Source organism: Maniola hyperantus, chromosome 2 (genome assembly GCF_902806685.2).
Source record: "Maniola hyperantus chromosome 2, iAphHyp1.2, whole genome shotgun sequence".
NCBI lineage: Eukaryota > Metazoa > Arthropoda > Insecta > Lepidoptera > Nymphalidae > Maniola > Maniola hyperantus.
Window position 1 is genome coordinate 9,187,468 of NC_048537.1, and position 27,449 is coordinate 9,214,916.

The 27,449-nt window shown below is 38.1% G+C and overlaps 2 protein-coding genes across 7 annotated transcripts; one reads left to right on the forward strand and one right to left on the reverse strand.

Moving 5' to 3' along the window:
• Positions 1-369: 369 nt before the first annotated feature.
• On the forward strand, positions 370-4,698 carry RpL13 (ribosomal protein L13). Its single transcript, XM_034977199.2, has 5 exons — positions 370-463; positions 603-867; positions 2,335-2,484; positions 2,798-2,950; positions 4,553-4,698. The coding sequence occupies exons 2-5, from the start codon at positions 625-627 to the stop codon at positions 4,667-4,669; spliced, it is 663 nt and encodes a 220-aa protein (XP_034833090.1). The 5' UTR covers positions 370-463; positions 603-624; the 3' UTR covers positions 4,670-4,698.
• Positions 4,699-6,338: 1,640 nt separating this feature from the next.
• Positions 6,339-26,656, reverse strand: LOC117988240 (zinc finger protein on ecdysone puffs-like). 6 transcript variants are annotated; one of them, XM_069503850.1, is made up of 18 exons: positions 26,573-26,656; positions 26,392-26,459; positions 22,835-23,027; positions 21,953-22,078; positions 21,306-21,377; positions 20,099-20,242; positions 16,932-17,162; positions 16,258-16,329; positions 15,080-15,423; positions 13,725-13,842; positions 12,460-12,612; positions 11,670-11,999; positions 11,423-11,546; positions 11,087-11,190; positions 10,346-10,532; positions 9,865-9,984; positions 8,261-8,369; positions 6,339-6,590 (listed from the first exon to the last, which is right to left on the reverse strand). In XM_069503850.1, the coding sequence occupies exons 3-18, from the start codon at positions 22,913-22,915 to the stop codon at positions 6,467-6,469; spliced, it is 2,439 nt and encodes an 812-aa protein (XP_069359951.1). In that variant the 5' UTR covers positions 22,916-23,027; positions 26,392-26,459; positions 26,573-26,656; the 3' UTR covers positions 6,339-6,466. The 6 variants fall into 6 exon arrangements, with proteins under 6 accessions (XP_069359951.1, XP_069359967.1, XP_069359955.1 ...); XM_069503870.1 differs by having other exon boundaries at positions 6,418-6,608; XM_069503866.1 differs by lacking the exon at positions 26,392-26,459 and having other exon boundaries at positions 26,573-26,590.
• Between the last annotated feature and the right edge of the window lie 793 nt (positions 26,657-27,449).

Below are 27,449 nucleotides of genomic sequence, written 5' to 3' on the forward strand. Positions count from 1 at the left end.
AACGTTTGCTTTCTCATTCACACTAAAAAGAGAGCACAGTTAAAGTTACAAATGTGATAAACAGAGACGCAGCTAACCTATTTTTTGTCCCTTATCGTATAACTGGTTTTTTTCAAGAATACATACAAGAAGTTGCAAAACAAACTTTGAGAATTTGTGGCGTAATTGTATTTCTCATGAGTTTAATACAAATATTGTTGATCGGTTAATACAAATATTGACTTCTAAACAATGGTAATAATAGTCATGTTATTCATCGTTACGTCGTGCTATCGCTATCTCATACGCGGTTACACAGAACTTAAATCTACCTATTATTCTATCTACGATTTATTCTGAGATAATAATATTCTCTATGCTCTTTGACTCCACACAGAGTCAGATAAGGAAAGAGATTGCCCACCCGCCACAGAACAATAGCCTAGAAACTAATTTCTTTTTGATTTGTTCATTTAACCCTGTGGTTAGTTATTTTTGATAATCCAAAAATTATTAGAATATCACTGTACATTATTAATAGTTATTATTTTGTGTAATTGTAACGTGATTTGTGCTATAAGTGAGAAGTAAAATTTTATCTAATACTCGCTAATTTATTTTAGGTGAAGTGGGGTTATTTCAATCATGGGGAAGGGAAATAATATGATTCCAAATGGTCATTTTCATAAGGATTGGCAAAGATTTGTGAAGACATGGTTTAATCAACCAGCAAGGAAACATCGCAGAAGGCAAAACCGAATCAAGAAAGCTAAAGCAATTGCACCTCGTCCTGTTGCTGGACCTCTTCGGCCGGTTGTTCGTTGTCCCACTGTCCGTTACCACACAAAAGTTCGCGCTGGGCGCGGTTTTACCCTTAGGGAAATCAGGGTAAAATTTTGTGTTACTCATATATACAAGTAAAACTCCACAGTTTTAGCATTTGCCAATTACTTCTTACCTCTACCTTCGACGACCTCCCTGGCGCAGTGGTAAGCGCTGTGGTCTTATTAGTGGGAGGTCCCGGGTTCGATTCCTGGCAGGGATGTGGAATTTTACTATTTCTAAATTTCTGGTCTGGTCTGGTGGGAGGCCTCGGCCGTGGCTAGTTACCATCCTACCGGCAAAGCCGTACCGCCAAGCGATTTAGCGTTCCGGTACGATGCCGTGTAGAAACCAAAGGTGTATGGGTTAGTTAAAAACTGCCATACTCCTTCCAGGTAAGCCCGCTCCCACCTTAGACTAAATCGTCACTTACCATCAGGTGAGATTGCAGTCAAGGACTAACTTGTATCTGAATAATAAAAAAAAATCTTATTTTAAGTTTTTAAATATCTCGTAACTAGGAACACCTTGGTTTTCTAAGTTAAAACCTAGTCTGCCAGTTCTGTTAAAATCGGTCTACCTTAGTTTCAAGAAAATACTGACAGATAACACTTTAAAAAAATGGATATTTGTGATTTGTTTATGTGTTTATAGTCTAAAAGCTTTAATTGTTTATTAAGAATAAAGATCTTTTATATCAATTGTGAAAAGGTGGCCAAATTCCACGGCTACACTGTGGAAGCAAAATTTTGGTTTTGGTGAATCAATAAATTTTCAGGTTTGAGGTAAAACAAGTTGTAACTGGGCTGGGCTAGGCTAGGCTGTTTTTTTAGACCATATTTTGCTTTATATCGAAACTAGCTGAAGCCCGCGACTTCGTCCTCGTGGAATTAGATTTTTAAAATCCCGTGGGAGCTCTTTGATTTTCTGGGATAAAAAGTAGCCTATGTCACTCTCCAGGTATTTATCTATACCCATGCAAAAAATTACGTCGATCCGTTGCACCGTTGCGACGTGATTGAAGGACAAACCAACAAACAAACACTTTCGCATTTATAATAAGGGTACTGATACTGTATCCCATTATATCATTACTGCTGTAGGTATTAATATTCAATATTATAGCTGATAGCATGACTATATTGAGTGTTAGTAATCATGTATTACTAATATTTTAAATATGAAAGTTTGGATATTTTGTTACTTGTTCTATGACAAATCCAATTTGACTGAAATTTGGAATGGAGATAGCTTATACCCTGAATCACCCTCAAACACATACCTATTTATCCTGGGAAATAAGTCCATAAGAGGGAGTCCACAGAATTTTTAAGGACCTAAATCAAATGGAAGAAGTCACTGTCATCTAGTTATAAATAAATAATAAATTACAATTTGGATTACAAATCAAAATTGTAATTTATTATTTATTTATTAGTAATCCTAGGATTTACTAGATAAGAATTTGAGGCCTAAACTGCAGTTTGGGCCTTAAATTCTTATCTAGTGTTAATATATAGTTCTGTATTTCAGGCTGCAGGCTTAAACCCTGCTTTTGCAAGGACAATTGGAATATCTGTTGATCCAAGGAGACGTAACAAGTCTGTAGAGTCATTGCAGACAAATGTCCAGAGATTGAAAGAATATCGTGCCCGTCTCATCCTGTTCCCTAAGGGCAAGAAGGTAACTTATCACCATTGTTGTTATGTTGCTCACTGTGATATAAAAACTTGGTAGTAAATTGACAGATCAATAATAATATTGTGCACTGTTGGGCCTGTCTAAAGCTGAGATCTATAGAGCGCACTTTGACTTTGCTCAGACTTAAGATTGAATTAGAACGAGATAGATTTTTGTGAGAGATGCTGCTGTCTTAAGTCTAAGCTAAGTCAGTATTGCGAGAGATGCTGCTGTCTTAAGTCTAGTCAGAGTCACCCTAAATTCTGAATTATTTATTTACTATTCATATTCTAGGTAATTTAATGTTGTATTACAGGTGCTGAAGGGTGAAGCTACAGAGGAGGAGCGTAAAGTTGCCACACAGCTCCGAGGTCCCCTGATGCCTGTACAACAACCGGCACCTAAATCTGTTGCACGTGTTATCACTGATGAAGAAAAAGACTTCAAAGCTTACCAGTACCTCAGAGGGGTAAAATATTATTTCTATTTCTATTTCTATTGACTTGCACCAAATGTGTCTCCAGCGGGGTGATTCGCTAACTCAGTGTCTAACACTAAATGAAAACCACTGACCACATTTGACATTGGTTGGTTCTACATTGCTGCTTCATTGAGTGATACTAAAATAATTTTTCGAAGAAAAACTTCAATAGATTAAAAATAAATGTCAAATGAGCTTGGCGGCTAGATTTCAAAAAGATCCCTTCAGCTGTTGAACTGTGAGGCCACTTTCGTGTTTATAATATTAGTATGGAATATGGATGGGTTATATTTATTATAATTTTTTTGTGTTTACCTACACTTCAAGGAAATTACTAAATAATTTTAAATACATATCAAAAACAGTCGCTTCAGTACTGAGTTAACATACATATCACCAATTTCGTCACTGGCAGTAAGCGAGACCGTGGCCGAATGGTCAAGGCATCGGGCGCGAACCCAGAAGATGCAGGTTCGATTCCTGCCGGTCACGCAATTTTTGATATGTATTTAAAATTATGGATGGGTAAGTATAGAGTAAGCGCGTTAATTTTTTGTGATGTAAAATGAAAATGCTTAGTTTTGTCTTTTGTGAAGTATTGCTTCAGTGATACTAGGTATACATATAGTACATAGTAAACTTTTTGACCGTAAAGCCTAATTTACACGTATTAAGTAGTCAAATAATTAACTTTATTTTAAGTAAGCGTTTTCACGCATCCAGAAAAGTAATTTAGTAAAGCTCACTTACCTACTCACTCAGTCTCACCTTAAGACACGGAACCCATAATACCTAAATACCAATTTTCATATCTCTAACTTCAAAAACATAGGATTTTCATATAACCCTTCCACCCCCATTTTACTCCCTTAGGGGGGGAATTTAGTTAGATCCTTTCTTATCTGATACCTATCCCCTAGAAAGAACCTACCTTAGTAAAAATAACAATAGTTAAAACTTTTCTGTAAAAACTTCTCCCCCCTATTTTACTACCCTTAAGGGGGGAATTTCCCAAATTGACTTAAACAGATTTTTATTATTTAAAGCTAATAACCTAAATGTCGATTTTCACGTCTCTAACTCCAAAAACATAGGACTTTCATACAACCTTCGACCCCCCCTTTCACACCCTTAGGGGGGGAATTTTTCAAAACCGTTTCTTAGCTGACACCTACATCCTAGAAAGAACCTACCTTCCAAATTTCAATTTTGTAGGCTTTATAGTTTCTGAGATTTCGTGATTAGTCAGTCAGTGAGTGAGTGGTATTTCTCTTTTATATATTTAGAAGACAACCGGAAAATAGACAAAATTCTTTTCAACGTGTTTACATTCATTATGTCATGTCGCTTAAAATTTAGTTAATTACCTACTTGATAACTTAATATGTGTAAACTGCATTAGGCATGTCTTCAATCTCACATGTATGGTACACACATTCTTTAGGGTATTTATTGGTAATCAAATTATAACAAAAACCCATTATGTATAGGTAATTTGCGACCACTTTTGAAAAGATTCGTAAACTCTGAAACCGAAACCCTGAAAGATGTCCTGTATGTATTATAATATGTAATTTATAATTGTTACAGGCACGCTCAATCGCGAAACTTGTTGGCATCAGAGCCAAGAGGTTGAAGGATGCTGCAGAGAACCCTGATGATGTCACTAAAGCACCAACAGCCAAGGAACCTAAAACTAAGAAGTGATAAAGACCAATAAATTTGTCTAAATTTAATCTGGAGTTTTTTTCCATTCAATAAATCAATCAGCCTGTTTGCGTTGACTGCTGGACCTTCCCAAGACCACCACACACGATCCTCTGCCTTCCTCATCCACCCACTCCCCGCTACCTTCTTAAGGTTGTCAGTCCAGGGGGTTGGAGGTTGTCCCACACTGCGCTTGCCGATACGCCACTCCATAACACGCCAGCGGCCATCGGTTCTGCGGCAGACGTGGCCTGCCCACTGCCACTTCAGCTGGCTAATTCGTTGAGCTATGTCAGTCACTTTGGTTCTCCGACGGATTTTGTCCCTCAGAGACACCCAGCATAGCCTGCTCCATAGCACGCTGAGCGACTTTGAAGTTGTGGACAAGGTCAACGGTCAGTGTCCACGTCTCAGCGCCATACGTCATCGTAGGTAGGGCACACTCGTTAAAGACTTTCGTCTTTAGGCTTTGGGGTATCGACGAATTGAAGACTTGACGTAATTTTCCAAATGCTGCCCAGCCCAGCTGTATTCTTCTGTCAGCATCTTTGTCGAAGTTGTATTACCTATCCTAGGTAGTTGTATTCTTGAACAACTTCGATGCTGACATTTTCGACGGAGATATTAAAGTTTCGTTTGGGTCAGTTATGACCACTTCCAGCTACGTGCGCGTGCCACGCAGCAATAAATGGGGTTTAATAAAAATAAAAACACCGACTTCCAAAACCACTACAAAATAACAAATAACTTTTGTTTATACGCGTGTATGTTGAAGTCGGGCGAGCTTTACGCTTTCATTTCTACTTTATTATGCTCGCCCGACTTCATACATACAATACACGACGTGTAGAAACAAAAGTTATTTGTTACTTTGTACTACTATTGGTTTTTTATTTTAAACTTTTTAATGTAAGTACTCTTGCTTGGTGCCTAAAATATTAATTCACCAGCAAAACTTTCCAAATCCACACGGCTTTGGAGTTCAGTACCTTCCAGCATCAGGATTGCAGAGTTGGGACTTGAAATTCAACAACAAAGTCTATGCTCGCCATTTACAATGTTATTTCACCAGGAACAGTTCGTGAATCTCTATGGTATAGGAGTGCTGTACCATGCATCATCAGGTTTGAGGAGTGTAATCATGAAGTCGTTGCTTAATACCTAAAATATCAGTTCACCGTCAGAAGTTCCCGAATCCCCACGACTTAAAAGTTCAGTACCTCGCAGCATCAGGATTGAAGAGTTGGGATCCGGAGTTCAATGGTGTAGTCTATGCTTGGCACCAAAAATAATATTGCATCATCCACCACAGTGCCTGAATCACTATAGTTTAGGAGTGCTACAACCTAAAATACATTATCAGGGTTGAGGAGTTGGGACTGGGAGTCCAGGCAAGAAGTCGTTGTTTGGTACCTACAACATTAATTCACTATGAACACTTCCTGAATCTTGATAACTTAGGTGGGCAGTAACCCTGAAGCATCAGGATTGAGGAGTTTGATCCAGAAATTTATATGGGACCACCACGGAAACATCTCGTTGATTAAAAAAAAAATGCAAATCGGTCCAGAAACCTCGAAAAAATCGATGTACCTTCCTAAAAAAAACGGGCTGAGTTGAGAACCACCTACCTCCTTTTTGGAAGTCGGTTAAAAATGAAACTAAACAATATTTACTTATTCATATTATATTTAGCATTATTTTACCTATTGTCGAATAATTGCATAACGAACCTTAAAAATAAGAAATAGTGTGCACTATTTTATAATATTACGAGTACATCAAAAATTGGAAATCTTAGGCAGATGAAATGGTTTCAGTATTTGTTACTTTCTCATTAGTACCGTCTTCTCCTTTCGGATTAGTTTCTTCACCATCGCCAGTCTTAGATTTTTTGTCGCTTTTACGAAATTTGTCATATCTGTAACAAGATTAATAACTATTTTATTTAATGACTAGCAGACCTGCCCTGGCTTCGCCCGGGTGGGCTTACCTATTCCATGGATAAATAATATGAATGTAATATTATTACAATTTATATTATATCATCCTCGTTCTGAATGATAAAAATTCGTATTGAATTCTCGCCGTGAGAAAAGGTACATAAATAACAAAATCTCAGTGAAATCGGCGTACATACATAGAAAAAAAAAAAAATAAGAACGGGCCGAATTGAAAACCTCTTTTTTGGAATTCAGTTCAAATAAGAAGCTATAGCTCCATCCAGTGTTATAATTGATCCAAGGTAGACAAGGTTTCAGCAGTCTCGTCACAGCACTCGACGCTTCACTGCGGCCGCCATGGCCATGTGACGGTAACAGCTTTCCTAGAAACTAGCTTTGGAGGAACTTCACAAAATATTGTTTCATACTCATACAATACTATTCTACAATCAGATAATTATTATTATTTTATTGTATAACTAGCTGACCCGCCCCGGCTTCGCTCGGGTGGAGTATTTCGGACTGGGAGTGTCATCGTGAAGCCGTTGCTTGATACCTAAAATATCAATTCACTATCAGAAATTCTAAAATCCCCACGATTTAGGACTTTAGTACTTTGCAGCATCAGGATTGAGGAGTTAGGATCCGAAGTTCAATGATGTAGCCTATGCTTGGTACCTAAATTAATTTTGCATCATCCGCAGTTACTGAAACATTATAGTTTAAGAGTGCTGTACCCTACATCATCAGGGTTGAGGAGTTGGGACTTGAAGTCTGAGAATAAAGTCGTTGCTTGGTACCTACAATATGAATTCACTATGAACACTTCCTGAATCTTGATAACTCAGGCGGGCAGTAACCCTGCAGCATCAGGATTAAGGAGTTGAATCCAGAATTTTTTATGTGACCACCACGAAAACTTTTTTTGTTGATTTAAAAAAAAAATTGCAAATCGGTCCAGAAACCTCGAAAAAATCGATGTAGAAAAAAGAACCACCTCCTTTTTGACAGTCGGTTAAAAACCGATGACCTTGAAATATTTACGGAACAATCTTTAAAATATCCCCTTTCTAACAAAAAAAGAATGAATGAAATCGGACTACGCGTTAATGAATTACAACTCAGTATACATTTTAACTTTCATCCCCTCTCCTACGGGAACCATGCTGAATTTCGGGATAAAAAGTATCCTATATTCTTTCTCATAGTATGACCTCAAATCGTGCCAAGATTCATTGGAATCCATTCAGTAGTTTCAGCGTGATGCGCGGCCGTGATACAGACAGACAGACAGATAGACAGACAGACAGACAAAAATGAAAAAAATTACAGTTTTGGGTTCAGTATCGATTATAGAGTGCCCTCGAAAAAAAAATTTCTAAATATCTTGAATGTACAGAATTTGTCCTGTTACAGTTTTATTATAAGTATATATATATATATATATTGATATTTAATAATAGTTTGGCCAATTTCACTACCTTTATAAATTATACAGCTTATCTTACTCCCAGAATTGTGTATCTTTAGGTGAAACCGTATGAAAATCCGTACTTACAGTAGTTTGTGTGATTAGCGCGCACGGACAGACAAACTCGGCGGAGGGACTTTGTATTAGAATGTACAATGAGGTTTGTACGAAATTTACCTTCCAAGATCTTCTTCATCATCGCTGGCTTCATTGCCTTGTGGGTCCACTTCACGGAGTAACTCTCCTATGTCTTTATCCACATCAGCCCAAAGTTTATCTTCACTTCCTAAAATAATACCTAATAATGTAACATACATAGTTCAATTATGCAAAGTTGTATTTTATTGGTTTTGATTTTGTATTTGCGGCACAACAACTTTTATTTGATTTATGTTATTACTTCTTATTTGAAGTACGTATAACTAAAAATCTAAGAATCACGTTCTCTCAGTAGAGATACGTATGGGGAAAATCCCACCACATTATTATCCCAAGGAAACTCCTACCAATTAGTAGAAAAGGAGTCATGGCCCTCAGCAATGAGGAATATGATGCACACAGTGAGAATACTTCAACTATTTATCAATCTAGAACAGATTATAAATACTAGCTGATGCCCGTGACTTCGCGTGGCTAGCTTTTTAGACAATCTCATGGGATTTCTTAATTATCCAAGATAAAAACCGGCCAAGTACGAGTCAGACTCGCGCACTGAGAGTTCCGTAGTACAGTCGTGTTTTTTCGTCATTTTGCAAGATAAATAAAAAACTACTATGCATAAAAAAAATTAAAATCTGTTTTAGAATGTACAGATAAAGCCCTTTCATATGATACCCCACTTGGTATTGTACTCTTACTTTAAAAAATGAAAATACTAATTATTTGTTCATGAACACATTTTTTTTTAAATGTAACCACAAATTCACCGTTTTCAGATTTTTTCCCTAATGTCTGCTAAACGACCTACCTACCTGCCAAATTTCATGATTCTAGGTCAACGGGAAGTACCCTCCAGGTTTCTTGACAGCAGACAGACATACAGTGATCCTATAAGGGTTCCGTTTTTCCTTTTGAGGTATGGAAACCTAAAAAGTAACCTTACTCTCTAGGTGCAAAAAATCACGCTGAACCGTTACGGCGCGATTCAAGAACAACCCAACAAACAAGCACGCTTTATAATATGGGTTATTATTATGTATTTAAACAATCTAAATATATAAAACGAAAAGGTGAGTGACTGACTGACAAATCTATCAACGCACAGCTCAAACTACTGGATGGATCAGGCTAAAATTTGGCATGCAAAATGACAATCTTTATTGCAGTAAAGCGTCTTATTCACCATCCATCCCGGCTGTACGTCAGCTCAAGGCCGCGGTGCTGGATGTAGCATACAGACCGTCGTGCACGCATCAAGCGTGATCAGAATAAATCAGTATTTAAACGAGAGAGAGAGAGAGCACTCACGTTACGAAACAACCTCTAAATGAAAAATCTGCTGTACAGCAAGTCTATTCACCATCAAGCATGCACGACGCAAGACGACTCTGCTGTACGTCCGCGCTATTCACTGTCTGTCTGCATGACGCGGGCGGTGGTGGGGGCTGGTTTTGCATCCAGCGAGGAATGCAAAATTCATCTTGCATATCCAGTAAACAATTAATAATAATTATCGACGTACGTCAAGCCTATTTCACGGTCTTTTTGCATCGTGCATCGTGCATGGCCTTGGCGGGACGTACAGCAAGATGCATGGTGAATAAAGCGCTTACATCTCTAACCTGATATATTAGCAGCCTCAGCTCCATTTTCCAAATTTTTCTTGTCCCCAGTTGATTCAGCTTTCTCAACTTTTACTTTGCTTTCGGCATTGTCTCCTCCAGCTGCTTCTTTTTCCTCCTCTACAAAAGGAAATTGAAACAAAATGAAAATAAATGTTAACCAGTGTGGTAAGTTTAATGAGGAAGTTTCCTGGCAACGTTCGATAAAATTTTCCGAAAATGGCGCTGAATACTACCACCACTAAGGATGAAAAATAATACCTTATCTATATGATCTATGCTTTAAATTTAAATCGGATGCGAAATTAATTAATTACTTCTATTATAGTTCACAGATTGCGCGCGCAGGCGGCAGTGGCGCCGCGTGACCTCCTCGCCTCGCCTCCTCCGCGATGCCGCCTCGGCGCGCGGCATATACACGCGGCATAGCTCGCACCACCACGCCTGCAAGTGCTGCACTATATTGGAGTGTGAGAGATACCTTTCTGCTGGTGCAGCTGGCGGTGGATGCGCTCGGCGTGGCGGCGCAGCGTGCGCGTGTCACGGTGCTGCACGTAGCGACCGAGGTGCGCGCGCAGGCGGCAGTGGCGCCGTGTGACCTCCGCCTCCTCCGCGCTGCCCGCCTCAGCACGCGGCAGATAAACGCGGCATAGCTCGCACCACCATACCTGCAAGTGCAACAAAATTAATGATTTTCGTCAAATACCGATAGTCGATCCGGCATCTCTGTAGCAACCTCAATCAATCTTAGTCTGAAGGCTTACTCATAGTCCACAAACGCTAAGCAAAGTGGACAGCTATATTCTTGTGCAAACCTGTATAACCTTCCTTTACTATCACTATGCAACTTATTCACTGCTTCTTCAAACTCGATCTTCTCGTCGGTTCTCAAAGAGCACATGTTATACGTTGCCAGATTGGTAGCGGAACCTCTACAGAGATTCTTCCCACCTAACCGCTGTTATCGGAGCCGCCGGGAGCCTTGTTTCACTCCCCACACAAGGTTTTGTCCGTAATAACCGCGCTGTGCAGGCGTGTTGGTCATCATAGGTCTAGACTCTAGACTGCTTCCATTTATCCAGCCTAGCCAGTTCGAAATAGTTTTAGCATTATTTTTCGTCAAAAAGTCGATTGTAGGGAGTACAACAGGCAGGTGAAATTGACTATTGAAGTGCTAGAGGTGCACTCATCTACCCCCATAGATTAAGGACAAACTTATTACCTCCATCTTTTTGATGTGTTCGCTTCCAATGTTGATCTCCACTTTTGGTTTCTTTGGAGCAACTTCTTCTTTTTTCTCGCCGCTAGAGTCGTCGTCTTCAACCTCTGAACATGATGAATGAAATGACCGTTTTAAAACAAACATAACATTTCAAATTGTATTAAAACAAACATATATTAATTATCCTAGTGATTAAACGGAATGGGATTGTCACATGTAATTCCAAAAAAATATAATGTAGATAAATTGATCATAGTTAATTTCTTAATAGAATACAATAGAATTATTTAATTATTCAAAACATAAAATTCAGTACTTGCTGTGTAAAATGCTTACCGTCGACGTCGCCTACAGAGTCCAGCGTCATGAAGTTGTCCAAATCAACATCCATTCCTTCATCACCACTAACTTCGGCTTCGGCTTTCGGGCTGGCGCGGCGGGCGGTGCGATGCGCTTTTTTCTAAAACATGTTATAATTCCCAATGCAGAACAATATTTACACTTCAATCCGATTCTGTTTAATATTTAACGTGGGTCATTTGCAAATGAGTGCCTGTGAGTGCGAAAGGTTCCACCGTGATACCTTGAGGTGCTCGATGGAGCAGATGTGGTGCTCGTAGATCATGGGCGAGCGGAAGGTGATGCGGCAGATGCGGCAGAAGGGCATCAGGAAGCGCTTCATGGCGCGGTGCGTGTCGGTGAGGTTGTGCGCGTGGCGCGTGGTGCGGTGGTTGAGGCGGCACACGAGGCAGAAGGCCGTGCGCGCCGCCAGCTCGGCGCCCGCCGCGCCCTCCAGCTCGCGCTGCGCGCCACGCTGCGCGATGCGCATGCGCAGCAACTGCGCCTTGTGCCGCCGCGCCACGCCGCTCATGGCCGCGCGGTGCTTGCCCGACAGCAGGTGCTTGGCGTAGGTCTGGCGGGGAGCGACGTATTCCCATTTAATGCCTCCACTCATAAACCAAACATAATATTAGCTCCTTACATAATATGAAATTGGAACTCTTTATAAGCAAAGCTCATATAACGCGTACAAACTAAGAAAGGGAAATCATGTCGTCATATTGTGACGTCCTAGCTCTGATTAGGTAGGGTTAGCAAAAAATATATCCACAAAAGAAAATATTTTATGTAGCTCTTCAATTCTACTGCTTTCCCTATAAAAATATAACATGTACTTATAAAATAGAATCTAAAATACCACTGACAATTATTTAAAAGAAAAATAGGTCGTTTAAATCGTCAATAATCGTCATTTATAGTCATAGGTCATAGGGTTCAGAAACTGAGGTTATATCAAAAGGCAAGGTTTTTGAGTTGAAACCGTTTTGGTCTAGATGTGCGAAATGAAAACGTTTGATTATAATAAAGCTCACGGAAAACGTGGGGCATTTCTCTTTGCAGTGCACGCAGGAGAGGTGCACGTAGGGCGTGGCGCGCGGCGGAGCGGTGTCGGATGCGGCGTCCGGCTCCTTGTCAGTGTCGTCGCCGCCCTCGTCCGCCTCGCCCTCCGACGCCTCCGCCTCGTCCTGCCCCATACCCAATATCAATTAAACTAACCATACCAAATTTTTCTATTAGACCCCGTTTAACATAGCATTAAGGCCCAGACCAGAAAAGACGGCGCAACGCAACTGCAGCGAAACACCTTTCAGACGCTAGTTTGAAACCGTGTTCCAAAATGGCGCATACACTGAGTATAGAATCGTTCGCACGTTTACAATTCTTTTGTAGTACAAACATGAAACGTGTGAATGGTTCTATACTCGATATAATTACGCGCCACAACGTATCTATCCAGTAAGATTTATCCTACAAAAAAACGTCTTAACTGGGTCTTACAGTTACAAATATTGTTTATTTCAAGTACAGACCGTTCACTATAACTTGTGCCTTGCCGTTATGTTGGCATCATTGCTTTGTTTGCTACTCCTTAGAACTTAAGGTTTATTATTGTGTAAACCACAATGCCAACATGACAGCAAGGGACAAGTTATTGAACGGTCTATTTGTTTTGATTCTACTATTTCTACACACAAATAACACATTATCTAACACAACCTAACCATGGTTTTGAGCCCATATATTTTGATTAGGCAATTGTCACTCAAACTGAAACTAAAGCAGTCTAGATATTTTCATTTAACAAATGACACTAATTTGGAACTTGTAACGGTTCATCAATTTCTGGGCCCAACGATGTACGGAAGATGGTCGGTCTTCTTCAAAACTTTCTTGCTCAGTTACATACCTATTTAGTGGAACCTACTTGCCGCTGCCCTAGAATCATGAAATTTGGTCTAGGTCTTTGGTTAGGTAGGCCTTATAGCACAAGTAAAGGAAAAACTCTGTAAACATGAATTTATGGTTACACCACAGAAAAAAATTAATCTGTTCATGAACAAATAATTATTATTTTTAATTTTCAAAATAAGATAACTATACCAAGTGGGGTATCATATTATGAAAGGGCTTTACATGTACATCCTAAAATAGATTTGTATTTATTTTTATGCATAATAGTTTTTACGTAACCGTCGTCGGTGCGCGAGTCTGACTCGCACTTGGCCGGTTTTTTTACAACAGTGTTACTTGTTAAAATTAGAATTTACATACAAACTACCAATGATATTGTTTGTACCTTGGGGGACTTGATTTTAGTTTCTTTTTTATCTTCTACCGCTTCTTCTTTTTCGTCCGCTTCCCAATCCTCTTCCGTCGAAGACGCTTCATCTTCTTCTTCTTTTGACTTTATAGAGCTAATATAAAACCAGAATCTTAGCACAAGTCTTATTTCTTGTTATGAATTACGGACTAAGAGCCCGCGCATGCCAGACCTTCGTTTTTTTATAAAAGCTGAAAGTTTCTCTGCGTAATATAAACAGGGAGGAACTATCAGCGACTATGAAGTTTGAATCGTGGTGGCTTTGTGATATAACAGGTAACAAAGGTATAAAAAATCTTACGTCAAAGTATAAAGTCTAAGTCCCTGCCAGACACCCTTAATCTTTTAAACTTTAAAGGTGTCTGGCAGGGGGTTGTGTTGGGGAGAATATGCAGAGAAACTTTCAGCTTTTATAAAATAACGAAGCTCTGGTATGTGCTGGCTCTTTCTCTATTATGATCAAATATCGAACATACTAAACAAAACTCAATCATCAGCTAACTTGAAAAGACTGTGCCATTGTTTGAACTTACAAAAATAGCCACAAGAATTATGTGATGTTAAAAGATCACAAAAGAAGTTTGTAACCAGGGGTTTCATATTTATTTAGGACACATAATATTATAGGGACATTTATCTAGCTGAAAATGGCGCGCGGAATTTGGCTCACTTAATTACGCTGCAGTGTACTAACATTGAAATATTAGGAATGGGCCTTGTTAGCACAGATAAAATGTCGAATCCACACGCTTTTTTCCAGCTAGATTTTTTCCTGGAAAACAGAGAAAACCTACCATAAATTTGTTTTATGGATAAAGACAACACATTGTGGTCGCCTCGTGAATGTTTCCTGTTTTCGTTATTTTAACTTTCACCTACATGAAGGTCAGTAATAACATTTTATTAGCATAGAAATGTTTGTATAGTAAATAAATGATCTTTTCTAATTGACACTTAGTAAATCTTGCATTTCCTACAATCTGGACAGATCGTGTTTTCTGGATTTAATGAGCAACTTTGCTTTGCTTTGAAAGCTACACATGTTATCATTGCGTTTGTTTATTAAACAAGATGTTCGGTGTTAAATACCTGATAAGTACATATTTTTTAGTACTTATTTCCACTTATCCTTCTTTAGAGATTTGAATTCAAATACATTATCTCCATACAAATGTAAATAAATCCTCTACAACATTCACCATCTTTCAATTTTCAAAGAAATGTCTCATTTGAACAATTTCTCAATGCTTCCTTCAGAATACTCTCAGTGAACACTGTGACAACATCCTGGGTTCAAAAAAGAAAGAAGTATTACCTTTGGACTCTATTACCTTCTTTTGAGGGGTCTAAATGCTCGGGTATAGCCCAACGATCGTTCGCCGAATCGCCTGGAGGCGAAGGAGCCACGCGAGCGCGGCGCGCCGCGGAACGGGCCGCGCGAGCGCATGGAGCGGCCGCGGAACGAGCGGCGCGGCGCGCGGCGCAGCGACATGCGCGGCGGCTCTCGCGGCGGGCCCATGCCGCTCGGCTTGCGGTAGCTCTCTCGAGGCGGCGACCGCCTTCTGTCCTCGCTGGCGAAAGACCGCCTGTCGCTGCCATAGCTCTCCTGTCTACTGCTATACGAGCCTCCGTAGTGACCGCCGCCATCGTGACTACGTCTATCGCTCGATGAACCCTGTACACAACTCTCTTTTGATCTATTGCAGCATCTTATGATGCATTTACATTTAGAAATAAAATGTTTAGGTTGTAGGAAACTAACATCTCTTCTTCTTTTAAGTGGTGACTGACCACACGGGGACTTGGTTTTATTCATCTTTTATGGTTTAGTAAAATATTGGCATTGACATTTTTGTTGTATGATCTGAGTTGAAACATAGCTCCGACAGACCGGTCCGACCTAAGTTTGTATGTGGCAATTTGGTTCAGAACAATTTTGGCTTCTAAATTCAAGATAGACCAAGTGCTGGTATATTTATCCAATAGATTGTTAAGATGAAGAATACCTTCAGAATGTTATGGAGGGAACTGATGACTAGCTCAACAGTAAGCTAGTTCACATTTGAATCCTCTCTCACTTCAGTTTCATCACACACAAATTGTCATTTCAAATAGTGTTGTATTTCATACTTCTCCAAAGATATTCAGAAGCAATGAGTCAATGAAAATCATAAGTCTACATAGTCACATAGATGATGAACATAATTTGTATCTTACTCTTTGAATATTTGGCCTTTTCAATAAGTCCTATGTGCACATAATTTCATAATCACTAAATATTTTTTTCCATGATGAATGGATGCAAATCATGCAATACTTCTTACACCACAAGTCATTCCATGTTTTCTCTTATGCATAAATCTCAACTGATCACTCTGTAATATAGTATTCCATGATTTAGGCATACTCTATTTTATTCTTGGTCTGGTTTATTTACCTCTAAAATATTTGATTGAATCATCTTTTACAATGCAGATACTATATTTTCTTTGTTTTAATATTAACTAACCTCCATTCTCATCCTTTTGCGTTCTGGAGATCCTGATCTACCATAGTCCCGATTTGAATAACTAGCAGATTCCTGAAAGGTCAATACATCAAGAAACTTGGTGAGTTTTCAACATTACTATATTTTCAGTTAAATAATAAGAAAAGTTTAGGAGCCTTTCTATAGTGCTTTGGATTCTTGTATTTCTTAGTTTTCATCATGTTATAAATATTACTTTTGGTCCAAAATTCAAATTATTGTAGTTGTTTGATATTACACTCAATATTGAGTAAAATTTCATTTTTGTTAATCTATATAATTTTACATATCATACCAGTGTAATGTTTTAATCAAACAGTTATGATTTTGCACTATAGCTGATCTCTTGTAAGAATATTCAGCATCAAAAAATTTCCCTCTAATTCAGCTAGACCTTTACATTTTAATTAATGAATAAAATATTTTCTTTTGCAATGGTTTTGTAACTACTTTCTTTGTTTCCGTCTCCTCTCATTCAGATGAGAATCTAAACAAAACATTAACTGTAGGTTGTACACTAGACTTAGATATTGGTATTTCTGGTATTTCTTTTTGAAATCCCACTCAATAAGCTCAAAAAATTTCAAACTTGAATCTTTTCATAAATAAATTCAAACAAATTAAGTAAATTAAAAATATAGCTAAGCCTAATTTACCATTCTATATGGCTTTTTATAGGAATCATCCATCCTGTCGCGACTCGAAGAATATCTATTCGTACTGCTGCTGTTGTATCTAGAGTCATTATTGTAGGACGAATAGCCGCCGCCTCGGCCGCCGCGCCCTCCCTCGTAGCCGCCGCGGCTGCCACGGTACGAGCCCCTATAGTTGCTAATACGCCCGCTGTAATTGCCTCTCCCACCGTATCCTCGGCCGCGAGACGACATCTACATTCAAAATTAATAAATTGGTTGCCTAATGCGTTCATTGAGGCTAATTCCGTTGTACAGAATCTCTAAACTAAATTGAAATGGCACGTCTAAATCTATTGCTATCCCTTTCATAATGTTGCTTGCGGAAAAGGATAGCACTGAATTTAGACCCGTTAATTTAGTTTAGTTTAGAGATTGTGTACAAGAGAATCGGCCCCATTGACACTGTAAGGTTAGACAAAATCAATTCTTAATGCTAGGTAGATACTGGGGCCGATTCTCTAGTACACAATCTCTAAACTAAACTAAATTAACAGGTCTAAATCTAGTGCTTTCCTTTTCCGCAAGCAACATTATGAAAGGGATAGCAATAGATTTAGACGTGATATTTTAGTTTAGTTTAGAGATTGTGTACAAAGGAATTAGCCACATTATTATGATAATTGAAGCAGAGGAAATGTTTAGATACCTACTATACGTTTTTAAGTTTCTTTATAACTGCTAAAGTCGTTAAGATAAAATACCAAACCTGAAGCCGGCAGGCGACAGTAATCAAAATGGCTATCCATAATCCAACTGAAGCGACCATTACCACGTTTGACGTATTTTAGAAAAGTATAACAAAGCGAATTTATGGAAATAGAATAAGCTAAATAATACTTACGATTTATTATTATCACAACGTACTAAACACAATTTCACGAATAAATCTTTACAGCAGGTGATTTTACTAATTTTAATGGTGAGTACCAACCTAACCTAACCATCAGTTCAGTAACGGAACCACAAAAAACGCAAAAACGAACGTAAGATTACAGACCAGTAATCCATAGATTACTTTTTTTTTTAATTTATTTTACGGCCCTGGATAACAGTCCTTTAAGGCCTACGTAAGATCACCATAGAGTACGTCCAAAGACTACAATCACCGACCAGAAAAAATACTTCAATCTATAGAACCTATATTAGTCTATGACTACAATGTCAATCAAAGGCGTAGATAGAATAATAGGTAGATTTAAGTACCCTAAATCCTACACTTCGCTAGGCTCAAAAGGGATAGAATCCAGAGCCGTAAGACCTAACTGGTCTTACGGCTCTGGAGAGAAACTACTCTACCGTAGACTGATTAAAAAAGCTAGACTAACGAACTGATTTGTATTAAACGTTTTTTATGTGAAAACAAGTAAATAACTCATGAGAAATACAATTACGCCACGCGGCGGCTTAGAATAGGGTCCCGTTGGAACCTTTCGGGTACGACCCCTTAAAAACGGAGGTAAATTTTTTAAAAATACACCTTTACAATGAAGGACCTCTAAATCTTAATTTAAAATAATAAGTACCTACCTAAGTAATTACTTATTATTTTAAATTAATTATTATTAAGTATATATTGGTGGTTGTAGAAAAAATATCCCGATATCTATAGTTTAAACAATTGTAATGTGCTAAAAAAGGCGACGAACATTAAAATAGTAATTATATTACAAATCACAGATTCTTGACATTCTCATCATCATCTTCTTGATTTCTTCCCTGCAAAAACCTCGTTCCAGTAACCTTGGATATTTGACCAAGAATCCTAAGTAGAATAAAATTGTGATTAATACTAAGCTAGAAGGTAAGTTTAAATTACTTATATCTTCGAGTATAGTTTTTAGCGTGTAATCTCTACATAGTAGGTATAAAATAAAGTCGCTTCCCGCTGTCTGTATGTATGTGTGTATGTATGTATGTATGAACGCGTAGATCTTTCAAACTACGCAACGGATTTTAATGCGGTTTTTCACCAACAGATAGAGTGATTCAAGAGGAAGGTTTATAGGTATAACTAGCTTAGTTCTCAAAAAATTAAAGATCCCTAGCGAAATTGAAATAATGTGAATTAGGTCGGAAAAAATCCTCTCATTTGAGAGTTTCCGACTTCCGAGGCGTGCGCTGCCTAAATGATCAAAGTTACACGAAAACAATGTAAGTAGGTATGCTAAAATTGTTTTTCTTAAAAAGTTCTACAAAAAAGTCCGCGATAGCAAGTACATGTATCTTTTAATGTTGGCTCTCAATAATCGATTTTATGATTTTCAAATGTGATCTGAAACAAAGACAGACACAGTGTCGCATTTATAACATTAGTATGGACTATGGAGGTATGGATTATTAATCACGACCGGCCCCGGCTTCGCATGGGTGCAATGTAGATACTAATTTGGAGTCAGTGACGAGATTATAGGCGCCGCGGCACAACCGCCTCCGTCTCGTTTTGTTGCGCGTTAGATTTAATTTTACGATATTTCATATTATATTAATTTTGTGATATCTCGTAAGATATTATTCTAAATTAAATGATGTAAAGGGCAAGTTTGGTCTAAATTGAATATTACAGATGATCAACTATTTTATTTTGATAAGAATTAATAGATGTCAGTAAAAACACCCTCGAAAGTAAGGCTTTGTCTCAGATCACATTTGAAATCCATAAAATCGGTTATTGTGAGCCAACTTTAAATGATACGTGTATGCTATCGCGGACTTTTTTGTAGAACTTTTTAAGAGAAACAATTTCACCATACATTATTTTCGTGTAACTTTGACCATTTATGCAGCGCACGCCTCGGAAACTCTCAAATGAGAGGATTTTTTCCGACCTAATTGACATTATTTCAATTTCCCTAGGGATCACTATTTTTTTGAGTATTAAACTATACCTATAAACCTTCCTCTTAAATCACTCTATATATTGGTGAAAGCCGCATTAAAATCCGTTGCATAGTTTAAAAGATCTACGCGTTCATACATACATACATACATACAGACGCGGGAAGCGACTTTTTTTTATACTATGTAGAGATAGAGATTCCTCACGGACACCACATTAATATCAACATTGCACCCATGCGATGCTGGGGCGGGTCGCTAGTATAAAATAATTATAAAAAATGCAAAACAACCTTTCTTGCTTCGCGCCATTCTAAATTACGCAGTCGTGCCAAGCCCTTTAGATTACGATCAAGGATTCTTAGGAATTCCGTTCTTGTGATTTTAGGCGTTTCCGTTGTTCCATTAGTTGAAGTATCTGGCGTGACGGTTACAGCCTGCAAAAGACAAATCGTATTTAAGTATGAATGAATATGTATTACCTACTTACCTATTATTATGATTATTTATACATACAAGCCATACAAGCCTAAATGTTACTGACAGTATCATCATCATAACCCATCGCTGGCCCACTACTGAGCACGGGTTCCCTCTCAGAATGAGAAGAGTTCTAAGCTATTGTCCACAACACTGGCCAAGTGCGCATAGGCAGACTTTACCTACAGCATTTGTGAACATTTTATACAACATATTATAAGTCTTTGAACATTATGGAGAATTCTCAGGCATGCCAGTTTCATTACGAATTACGATGTTATTCGTTACCTAGGTACTTAAAACACATATACTATACCTAAATCCAAAATAGGAGCCCGAGATCGTACTCCGAACCCTCCAAATAGAAGGCCGACATCTAATCACTGTAGGCTATCACTACTATTATGCTAATACCTATGATATAGGTATGGCCACAGAAGATATTGGCTATGGTATAGGTACCTATGAGTGAAATGGCGGCCTTGAGGAATGTTCCAATGATGGAAATCGTTCTTTACGACGATTTCATGTTGGTCTAGAGAGTCTAGGTTACGAAATAACTAGGTATATTAGTACCTACCTATTATGTAATCTGTGATCTAGGCGTAAAAACGCATAATTAGGTAGGTACCTACCTAACATCTGTACCTAATAAAAGTACCCACAAAATAGCATTCTCACAGTTTTATTAAAAACATAGTTCTGACATCACCACACATATAGCTCTAGCTAGGTAGTTATGTAATATTCTGTCAAGTGGCAGAGTGGCAGTGATGCATGAATAGCGCGAAAATAATATTGTTCGAATCATGTTCAATATAATATACAATACAATACAATACAATACAATATAATTCAATATAATATAATTCAATACAATAATGTTCAAATGTAACTTCATCTGTGTTGCACCGTAGACTGCGATTTTTTTGTGTCGAACCAAGTATAAATATAAGTATACAAACCTTGGCACCTACTCATAATACAAGTAGGTACCTACCTAAGTACGTAATTACTTACATTTTCATTAACAAATTGATTGTTCACCAAATCCGAAACTTGATTATATGCACTTTTTGTGTCATTAATTTGCTAAAAATGAAAATACTCGTTAGAAGTTGTACATCTTAAGGTGGGTCAACACCTGCGCACGCGCTTTAACCGTGCACACAACGCGTATCGAACACCTATGGTCGCGTCGTTGTTTCTGTGCGCACGTGCATGCGCGAACGCGTGCATTCACCCCCAAAAACTCACTGTCATATACATAGATAATATAGGTTATATACACACCGTACGACACTTGTACGACATGCACGTGAATCACTCGCAAACCACTCATGGACACGTTCACATTAATTATGTTCTTGTGATATGCGCGTGCGCAAGTGTGGATAGGACTTTAGAACTTAACAAGCTTTTATGCTCGCGACTTCGTCCGCGTGGACTACACAAATTTCACCCCCTAAGGGGTTTAATTTTCAAAAATCCTTTCTTAGCGGATGCCTACGTCATAATAGCTATCTGCATGCCAAATTTCAGCCCGACCCGTCCAGTAGTTTGAGCTGTGCGTTGATAGATCAGTCAGTCAGTCATTCAGTCAGTCATCTTTTCCTTTTATATTATGTAGATTATTTAAAATGTAAGTACATATTAATTTTACTCACCTCGAGAATAAGATTGAATACCGTACCGAAAAAGCCCCACTTAGGTTTAGTCGCTACATTTTTTCCTGCCCTTATTAAAGATTGTCTTATGGCTTTGTCTTTCCCTATGGATTCATCTGCTAATGGCTACAAAAAATAAGAATTGCATTATTCTTACACATATCGAAACTTCTAGGCCGTAGTACCTACTAACAATGTTATTGATAGGTATGATACGTAGGTATTCCGAATGTAACAATTGAAATGATTATGGAGACTGGAGAGTGTTACTTACGTTATCCGATGAGTAAACGGAATTTTAATAAATTGTTAAAGTTCAAGGGTGTCTGGCAGGGGGTTACCACGATAAGCTGTGACTGGTCCGAAGAAAACATTACAAAATATGTAGGTACACTTTATAAGTAGGTAGGTAGGTACTTTGACGAAAGATTTTATACACCTTTGATACCTGTTATCTGCCAAAGCCATGCACGATGATCCAAACTTCGTAGTCACTGATTGTTCCTGCATACCTGTGTTGGGGACAATGCGCCTAGAAACTTTCCGCTTTTATTAAATAACGAAGGTCTGGCCTTCACGGGCTCTTAGTCCATAATATAATCAGCGTTTAAAAAAGCTGCTGCGTGTACTCCTTGTATGTGTACCTTCTAAGTTCCTACCTATACCTACCAGATAAGTACAGGTTAGATACCTAGTAGTAGGTGCACTTGCTACGAGTTGGTACATACTTATTTCTTCCAAATGCTGTAATCAACACGATAAGAAATGCTTTTTATTCATCAACACTTAACGGATGTTACCTATAGACAGGTATGATACCCACCTAAAGACAAGGAAATTGTTCACACAATATGTAATGATTACGTATGTAGGTATACTAACAGGTTGTGCAGCGACTAGATGCGCGACAACTGCTACTGTTATGAATGCGGCCAAGACTTCATACTTATAACGTCTTCCCATCTTCACTATTGGTCACCTGGATTCATCCAATATGTGCTGACGCACTCTCGCAAGGTATGTCCAACGATAGAGGCTGATGATGACGATCGGTACATCCAATATATGTAGGTACCTACCAGTGAAAGATAGGTAAGTAAAATTAATATGACGTGATTTTCCACAATCGTAAACCAAGCAATGAGTTTGTGTTAGTTAGCATAAGAATAATAATAAGTAGGTAGGTAGCAGTGGCGTGCACAGGGTTTGAAGCCAGGGTAGGCATTAGTTAGGGGAACCTGTTTACTGCTCTGGCAGGTCATAATGTAAAATTTGCATTGAGCTATTACAACTAGGGTAAGCAGTGCATTTATGCCTCTATGACCTGCACGCCACTGGTAGGTAGGTACGCCTTATTAGGGTTCCGTACCCGAAGGGTGCCAACGGGACCCTATTACTAAGCCTACGCTGTCCGTCCGTCCGTCTGTTACGAGTTGAGATTTTCACAGAATGTGTATAACACCGCCATAAAAATTAAAAAAAGTGTTATTTCTCGTACGATGGTACGAAAACCTTCGCGTGCGAGTCCGACTCACACTTGACCGATTTTTAAACTTGTGATAATATTTAAACCTAAACGAGATGGGCAAAATTTAAGGCTGAACCAGGCTGAACAAATATAAAGGTATTATAATAAATTCAGATAAAATATATATTACTAGCTGCCCTGGCGAACTTCGTAACGCCAAACAGTCGATTCTTTTCAGGATTTTTTAAATTTTTCTCTACGAACCATCCTCATACTTCAAGGAATATTATGAAAAAAAAATTAGCGAAATCGGTTCAGCTGTTCTTGAGGTTTGCGATCAGTAAGCCTGCTCTAAGCTCTGCCGCTTACGCTGTTAGAAAGATTCGGCAGTTAACTGACGTGGAAACCGCAAAGATAGTATATTTTGCTTACTTCCATAGTATTATGTCTTATGGAATCTTAATATGGGGTAAAGCGGCAGATATTGGGAGAATTTTTGTATTACAAAAAAGGGCAATACGCGCAATTTATAACTTAAGACCACGCGATTCCCTTCGAGAGAAATTTAAGGAAATAGATATCCTTACTGTAGCCTCTCAATATATTTATAATAACATAATTTTTGTAAGACAAAATATTCTTAGTTACAAGAAAATTGGTGATCTACACAATAGGCTAACTAGAAACAGAAACAAACTTGCAGCTCCTGCCTTCCGCCTCAGGAAAGTCCAAAAGTCATTTGTGGGTATTGGTATTACCTTTTATAATAAAATCCCGCAAACTATTTTGGACTTACCTTTGCACAAGTTTAAAAAATCTATTAAAAATATGCTCCTGAAAAAAGCATATTACACAATTGAAGATTATCTAAATGATAAAAGAGCGTGGATTTGACCTGCAGCTCGTTCCAGCAACGCACAAGACTGCAAATACTATTTTATACATGGCATAATTTTGTACCTATATCAAATATTTGAAAAGAGCAACCGCCGAGTTTCTTGCTGGTTCTTCTCGGCAGGAAAGGCATTCCGAACCAGTGGTAGATGCATCCGACTATTCGTAAGCACTTGTAAAAGTTTATACGAATAAAAAAAGATTTTCATTTCATTTCATTTCATTTCAACACATTTAGCGATTCATTTTTATATAATATAGAGATGTACAATGAATTTTGAATAACTATTTTCATTTATAAAATATATTATATACAGTTTATAAAAGCAGTCGCTGAAAATAATTGAAAAAAAATTTAATCGATTTTGTCCTACTAACACCGTTATAAATAGTCGAGTAATATTAAACCGGTTAGTCCAATGAAATTGTAATAACTAATAATACATACGAGTAATATAATATAGGTATCTACCTACCTAACTAATTGATGAATGCGGAATTTTAACTAGGTACCAGTTGAGAATTTTCTGGTAAAATAATTATAGTTAGCTCATAAATTAATTGGTAATTGGGTAGGTCTAGGTAGGTATAATGAGATTATAGTATTGCACCCACAAGGACTAACGCACACACGCTGCTTTTATAAAAAAAAACCGGCCAAGTGCGAGTCAGACTCGCGCACTGAGGGTTCCGTACTACAATCGTATTTTATGGACATTTTGCATCTATTCAAAAACTATTATGCCAAAAAAGTAAAAATAAATAAAAATCTTTTTTAGAATGTACAAGTAAAGTCCTATCATTTATGATACCCCACTTGGTATAGTAATCTTACTTTGAAAGTTGAAATAGCAATATTTTTTCATCACCACAATTGAATTTTTTTTGTGATGTAACCACAAATTCACGGTTTTTAGATCTTTCCCCGAATGTCTGCTATAAGACCTACCTACCTGCCAAATTTCATGATTCTAGGTCAACGGGAAGTACCCTGTAGGTTTCTTGACAGACCGACAGACAGACAACAAAGTGATCGTATCAGGGTTCCGTTTTTCCTTTTGAGGTACGGAACCCTAAAAAACCAGTCAAATGCGAGACAGACTCGCACACGAAGGGTTCCGTGCTACAAACGTATTTTATCGTCATTTTGCACGATAAATAAAAAACTATTATGGGCTAAAAATAAATTAAAATCTGTTTTAGAATGTACAAGTAAAGCCCTTTCGTATGACACCCCACTTGGTATAGTAATCTTACTTTGAAAATAGCAATAATTGTTAATGAACACATTTTAATTTTTTTCTTGTGATGTAAACACAAATTCACGGTTTCAGATTTTTCCCCTCATATCTGCTATAAGACCTACCTTCCTGCCAAATTTCATGATTCTAGGTCAAACGGGAAGTAACTAAGTAGGTATACCCTATAGGTTTCGTGACAGACAGACAGACAGACAACAAAGTGATCCTATAAGGGTTCCGTTTTTCCTTTTGAGGTACCTACCCTACTAATAACCTAACCCTAAAAATGTTAAAATATAATACAATGGTACCAGAGCTCAGAGGTTTAAACCTGTGATGGTACGGAACCTTCCGTGTGCGAGTCCGATTATGACTTTTCTTATGATTGCCATAATTTTGGCGATACCTACCTTACAAACTATACTTTTTGGAGTTAGCTGCTTTTTAGAAAAAGGCCGACAGCCACCAACCTGCCTATAGTTTCAATTTATTTTATAATATTATTTTGGGCGCATTCTGAAGACTCACCCTGTATAGTTACATTTTTAATGATAAAGGTCACACACAACTGACCATTCACCAAATTATCATGCAATATTAACAAAGCTGCCACATTTTATTTTAAATTATTATAATTATATATAAATTATTCTTATTCTTATTATTTATAATGTAGGTAGTTAGCTGTAGTAAAAATAAAATAGAGATACTAATTACCTAGGTACTAAAAAAAATAAAAACCTTAATAAGTAGGTACCTAATTAATAGTTAAGATGTAGGAAAGTATAATATATATTTATTGAAAAAATACCAAACAACCACTACCATAATCTTACCCAGTTACTATAGATTTTTGAATAGTAACTAACAAAATCCTTCACTTTATTGTATAGTATTCCTGAAACTTCACCTTAGTAATTAATATTTGAAAAATTCACATTTTTCAATATTATTTTTAACTCTAAAAATAAGCAAAAATGCACAAATGACTAAGTTTAATAACTAAGAGATAAGTACCATGTATATATGGACTACCGCCAGCACTAGCTCGTACGAGGTTGCGCGCGGCGGCGTGCGCACAGGTTGCACTATGCGATGTTTACAACACGGCCATGCGAGCGGAGCCGGTCGCCCCGCGCCATTCGGCCAAGGCCGCTGTTGCGAAGCCTACGTTATGTCAGCCGCGTTCCACTTATGCAATGCTTACCATTTTATTGCACTTAGATGACCCTTTAGGAAGCGGTGACAGCCTGGTAGTCTAAAAGGCCTCAGGGGGAGGTTCGAAGTTCGATCCTGGGCACGCACCTCTAACTTTTCGAAGTTTTTTATAAGCGTTATTTAAAAACTTCTTTTAACGGTGAAGGAAAACATCGTGAGGAAACTGTATGCTCTTTAGAATGTTCTCAAAGGTGGGAAGTCTGCCAATCCGCACTTGGCCAGCATAGACTATAGAGTATAGCCAAACCCTTACCCCTTAGCTCATTCTGAGAGGAAACCCGTGCAATGTAGTGAACCAGCGATGGGTTGATGATGACACTTTCACTCTCGGGAGTTCTTATTATTTTCATTTTGTTGTGAAACTAATTCAGTCCGATGATTACTAACCCATTTGGATTGGTATTCAAAACATCATTCGATAGTACCACACTACCACTGCACCTACCTATAGTTCGCGACAGGTCGACATGGCAATCGGGGTATGAGCGGTATGAAGGTGAAGGTGCTTGGGTGGATGCTCCAAAAGTGACCTTCTTAAGGTGGCTGGCATGTTGACTTCTTGATTTGACGGAACCGGAACTCGCTTCGAACTTGGATTGGACGATGCAACTTGGCCCCAGTTGTAACGTTGGACGCTAGATGTAACGCTGGACAACGCAGCTTGGTCCCTAACGTT

Excerpts from the sequence above, each read along its gene's own strand:
- LOC117988240 (XM_069503850.1), bottom strand. The coding sequence starts at position 22,915 with ATGGGAAGACGTTATAAGTATGAAGTCTTGGCCGCATTCATAACAGTA. Across the intron at positions 11,547-11,669 it reads GCTCCATCGAGCACCTCAAG|AAAAAAGCGCATCGCACCGC; the intron begins GTATCACGGTGG and ends AACATGTTTTAG. Across the intron at positions 11,191-11,422 it reads CTCTGTAGGCGACGTCGACG|AGGTTGAAGACGACGACTCT; the intron begins GTAAGCATTTTA and ends CATCATGTTCAG.
- RpL13 (XM_034977199.2), top strand. The coding sequence starts at position 625 with ATGGGGAAGGGAAATAATATGATTCCAAATGGTCATTTTCATAAGGAT. Across the intron at positions 868-2,334 it reads TTACCCTTAGGGAAATCAGG|GCTGCAGGCTTAAACCCTGC; the intron begins GTAAAATTTTGT and ends TCTGTATTTCAG. Across the intron at positions 2,485-2,797 it reads TGTTCCCTAAGGGCAAGAAG|GTGCTGAAGGGTGAAGCTAC; the intron begins GTAACTTATCAC and ends GTTGTATTACAG.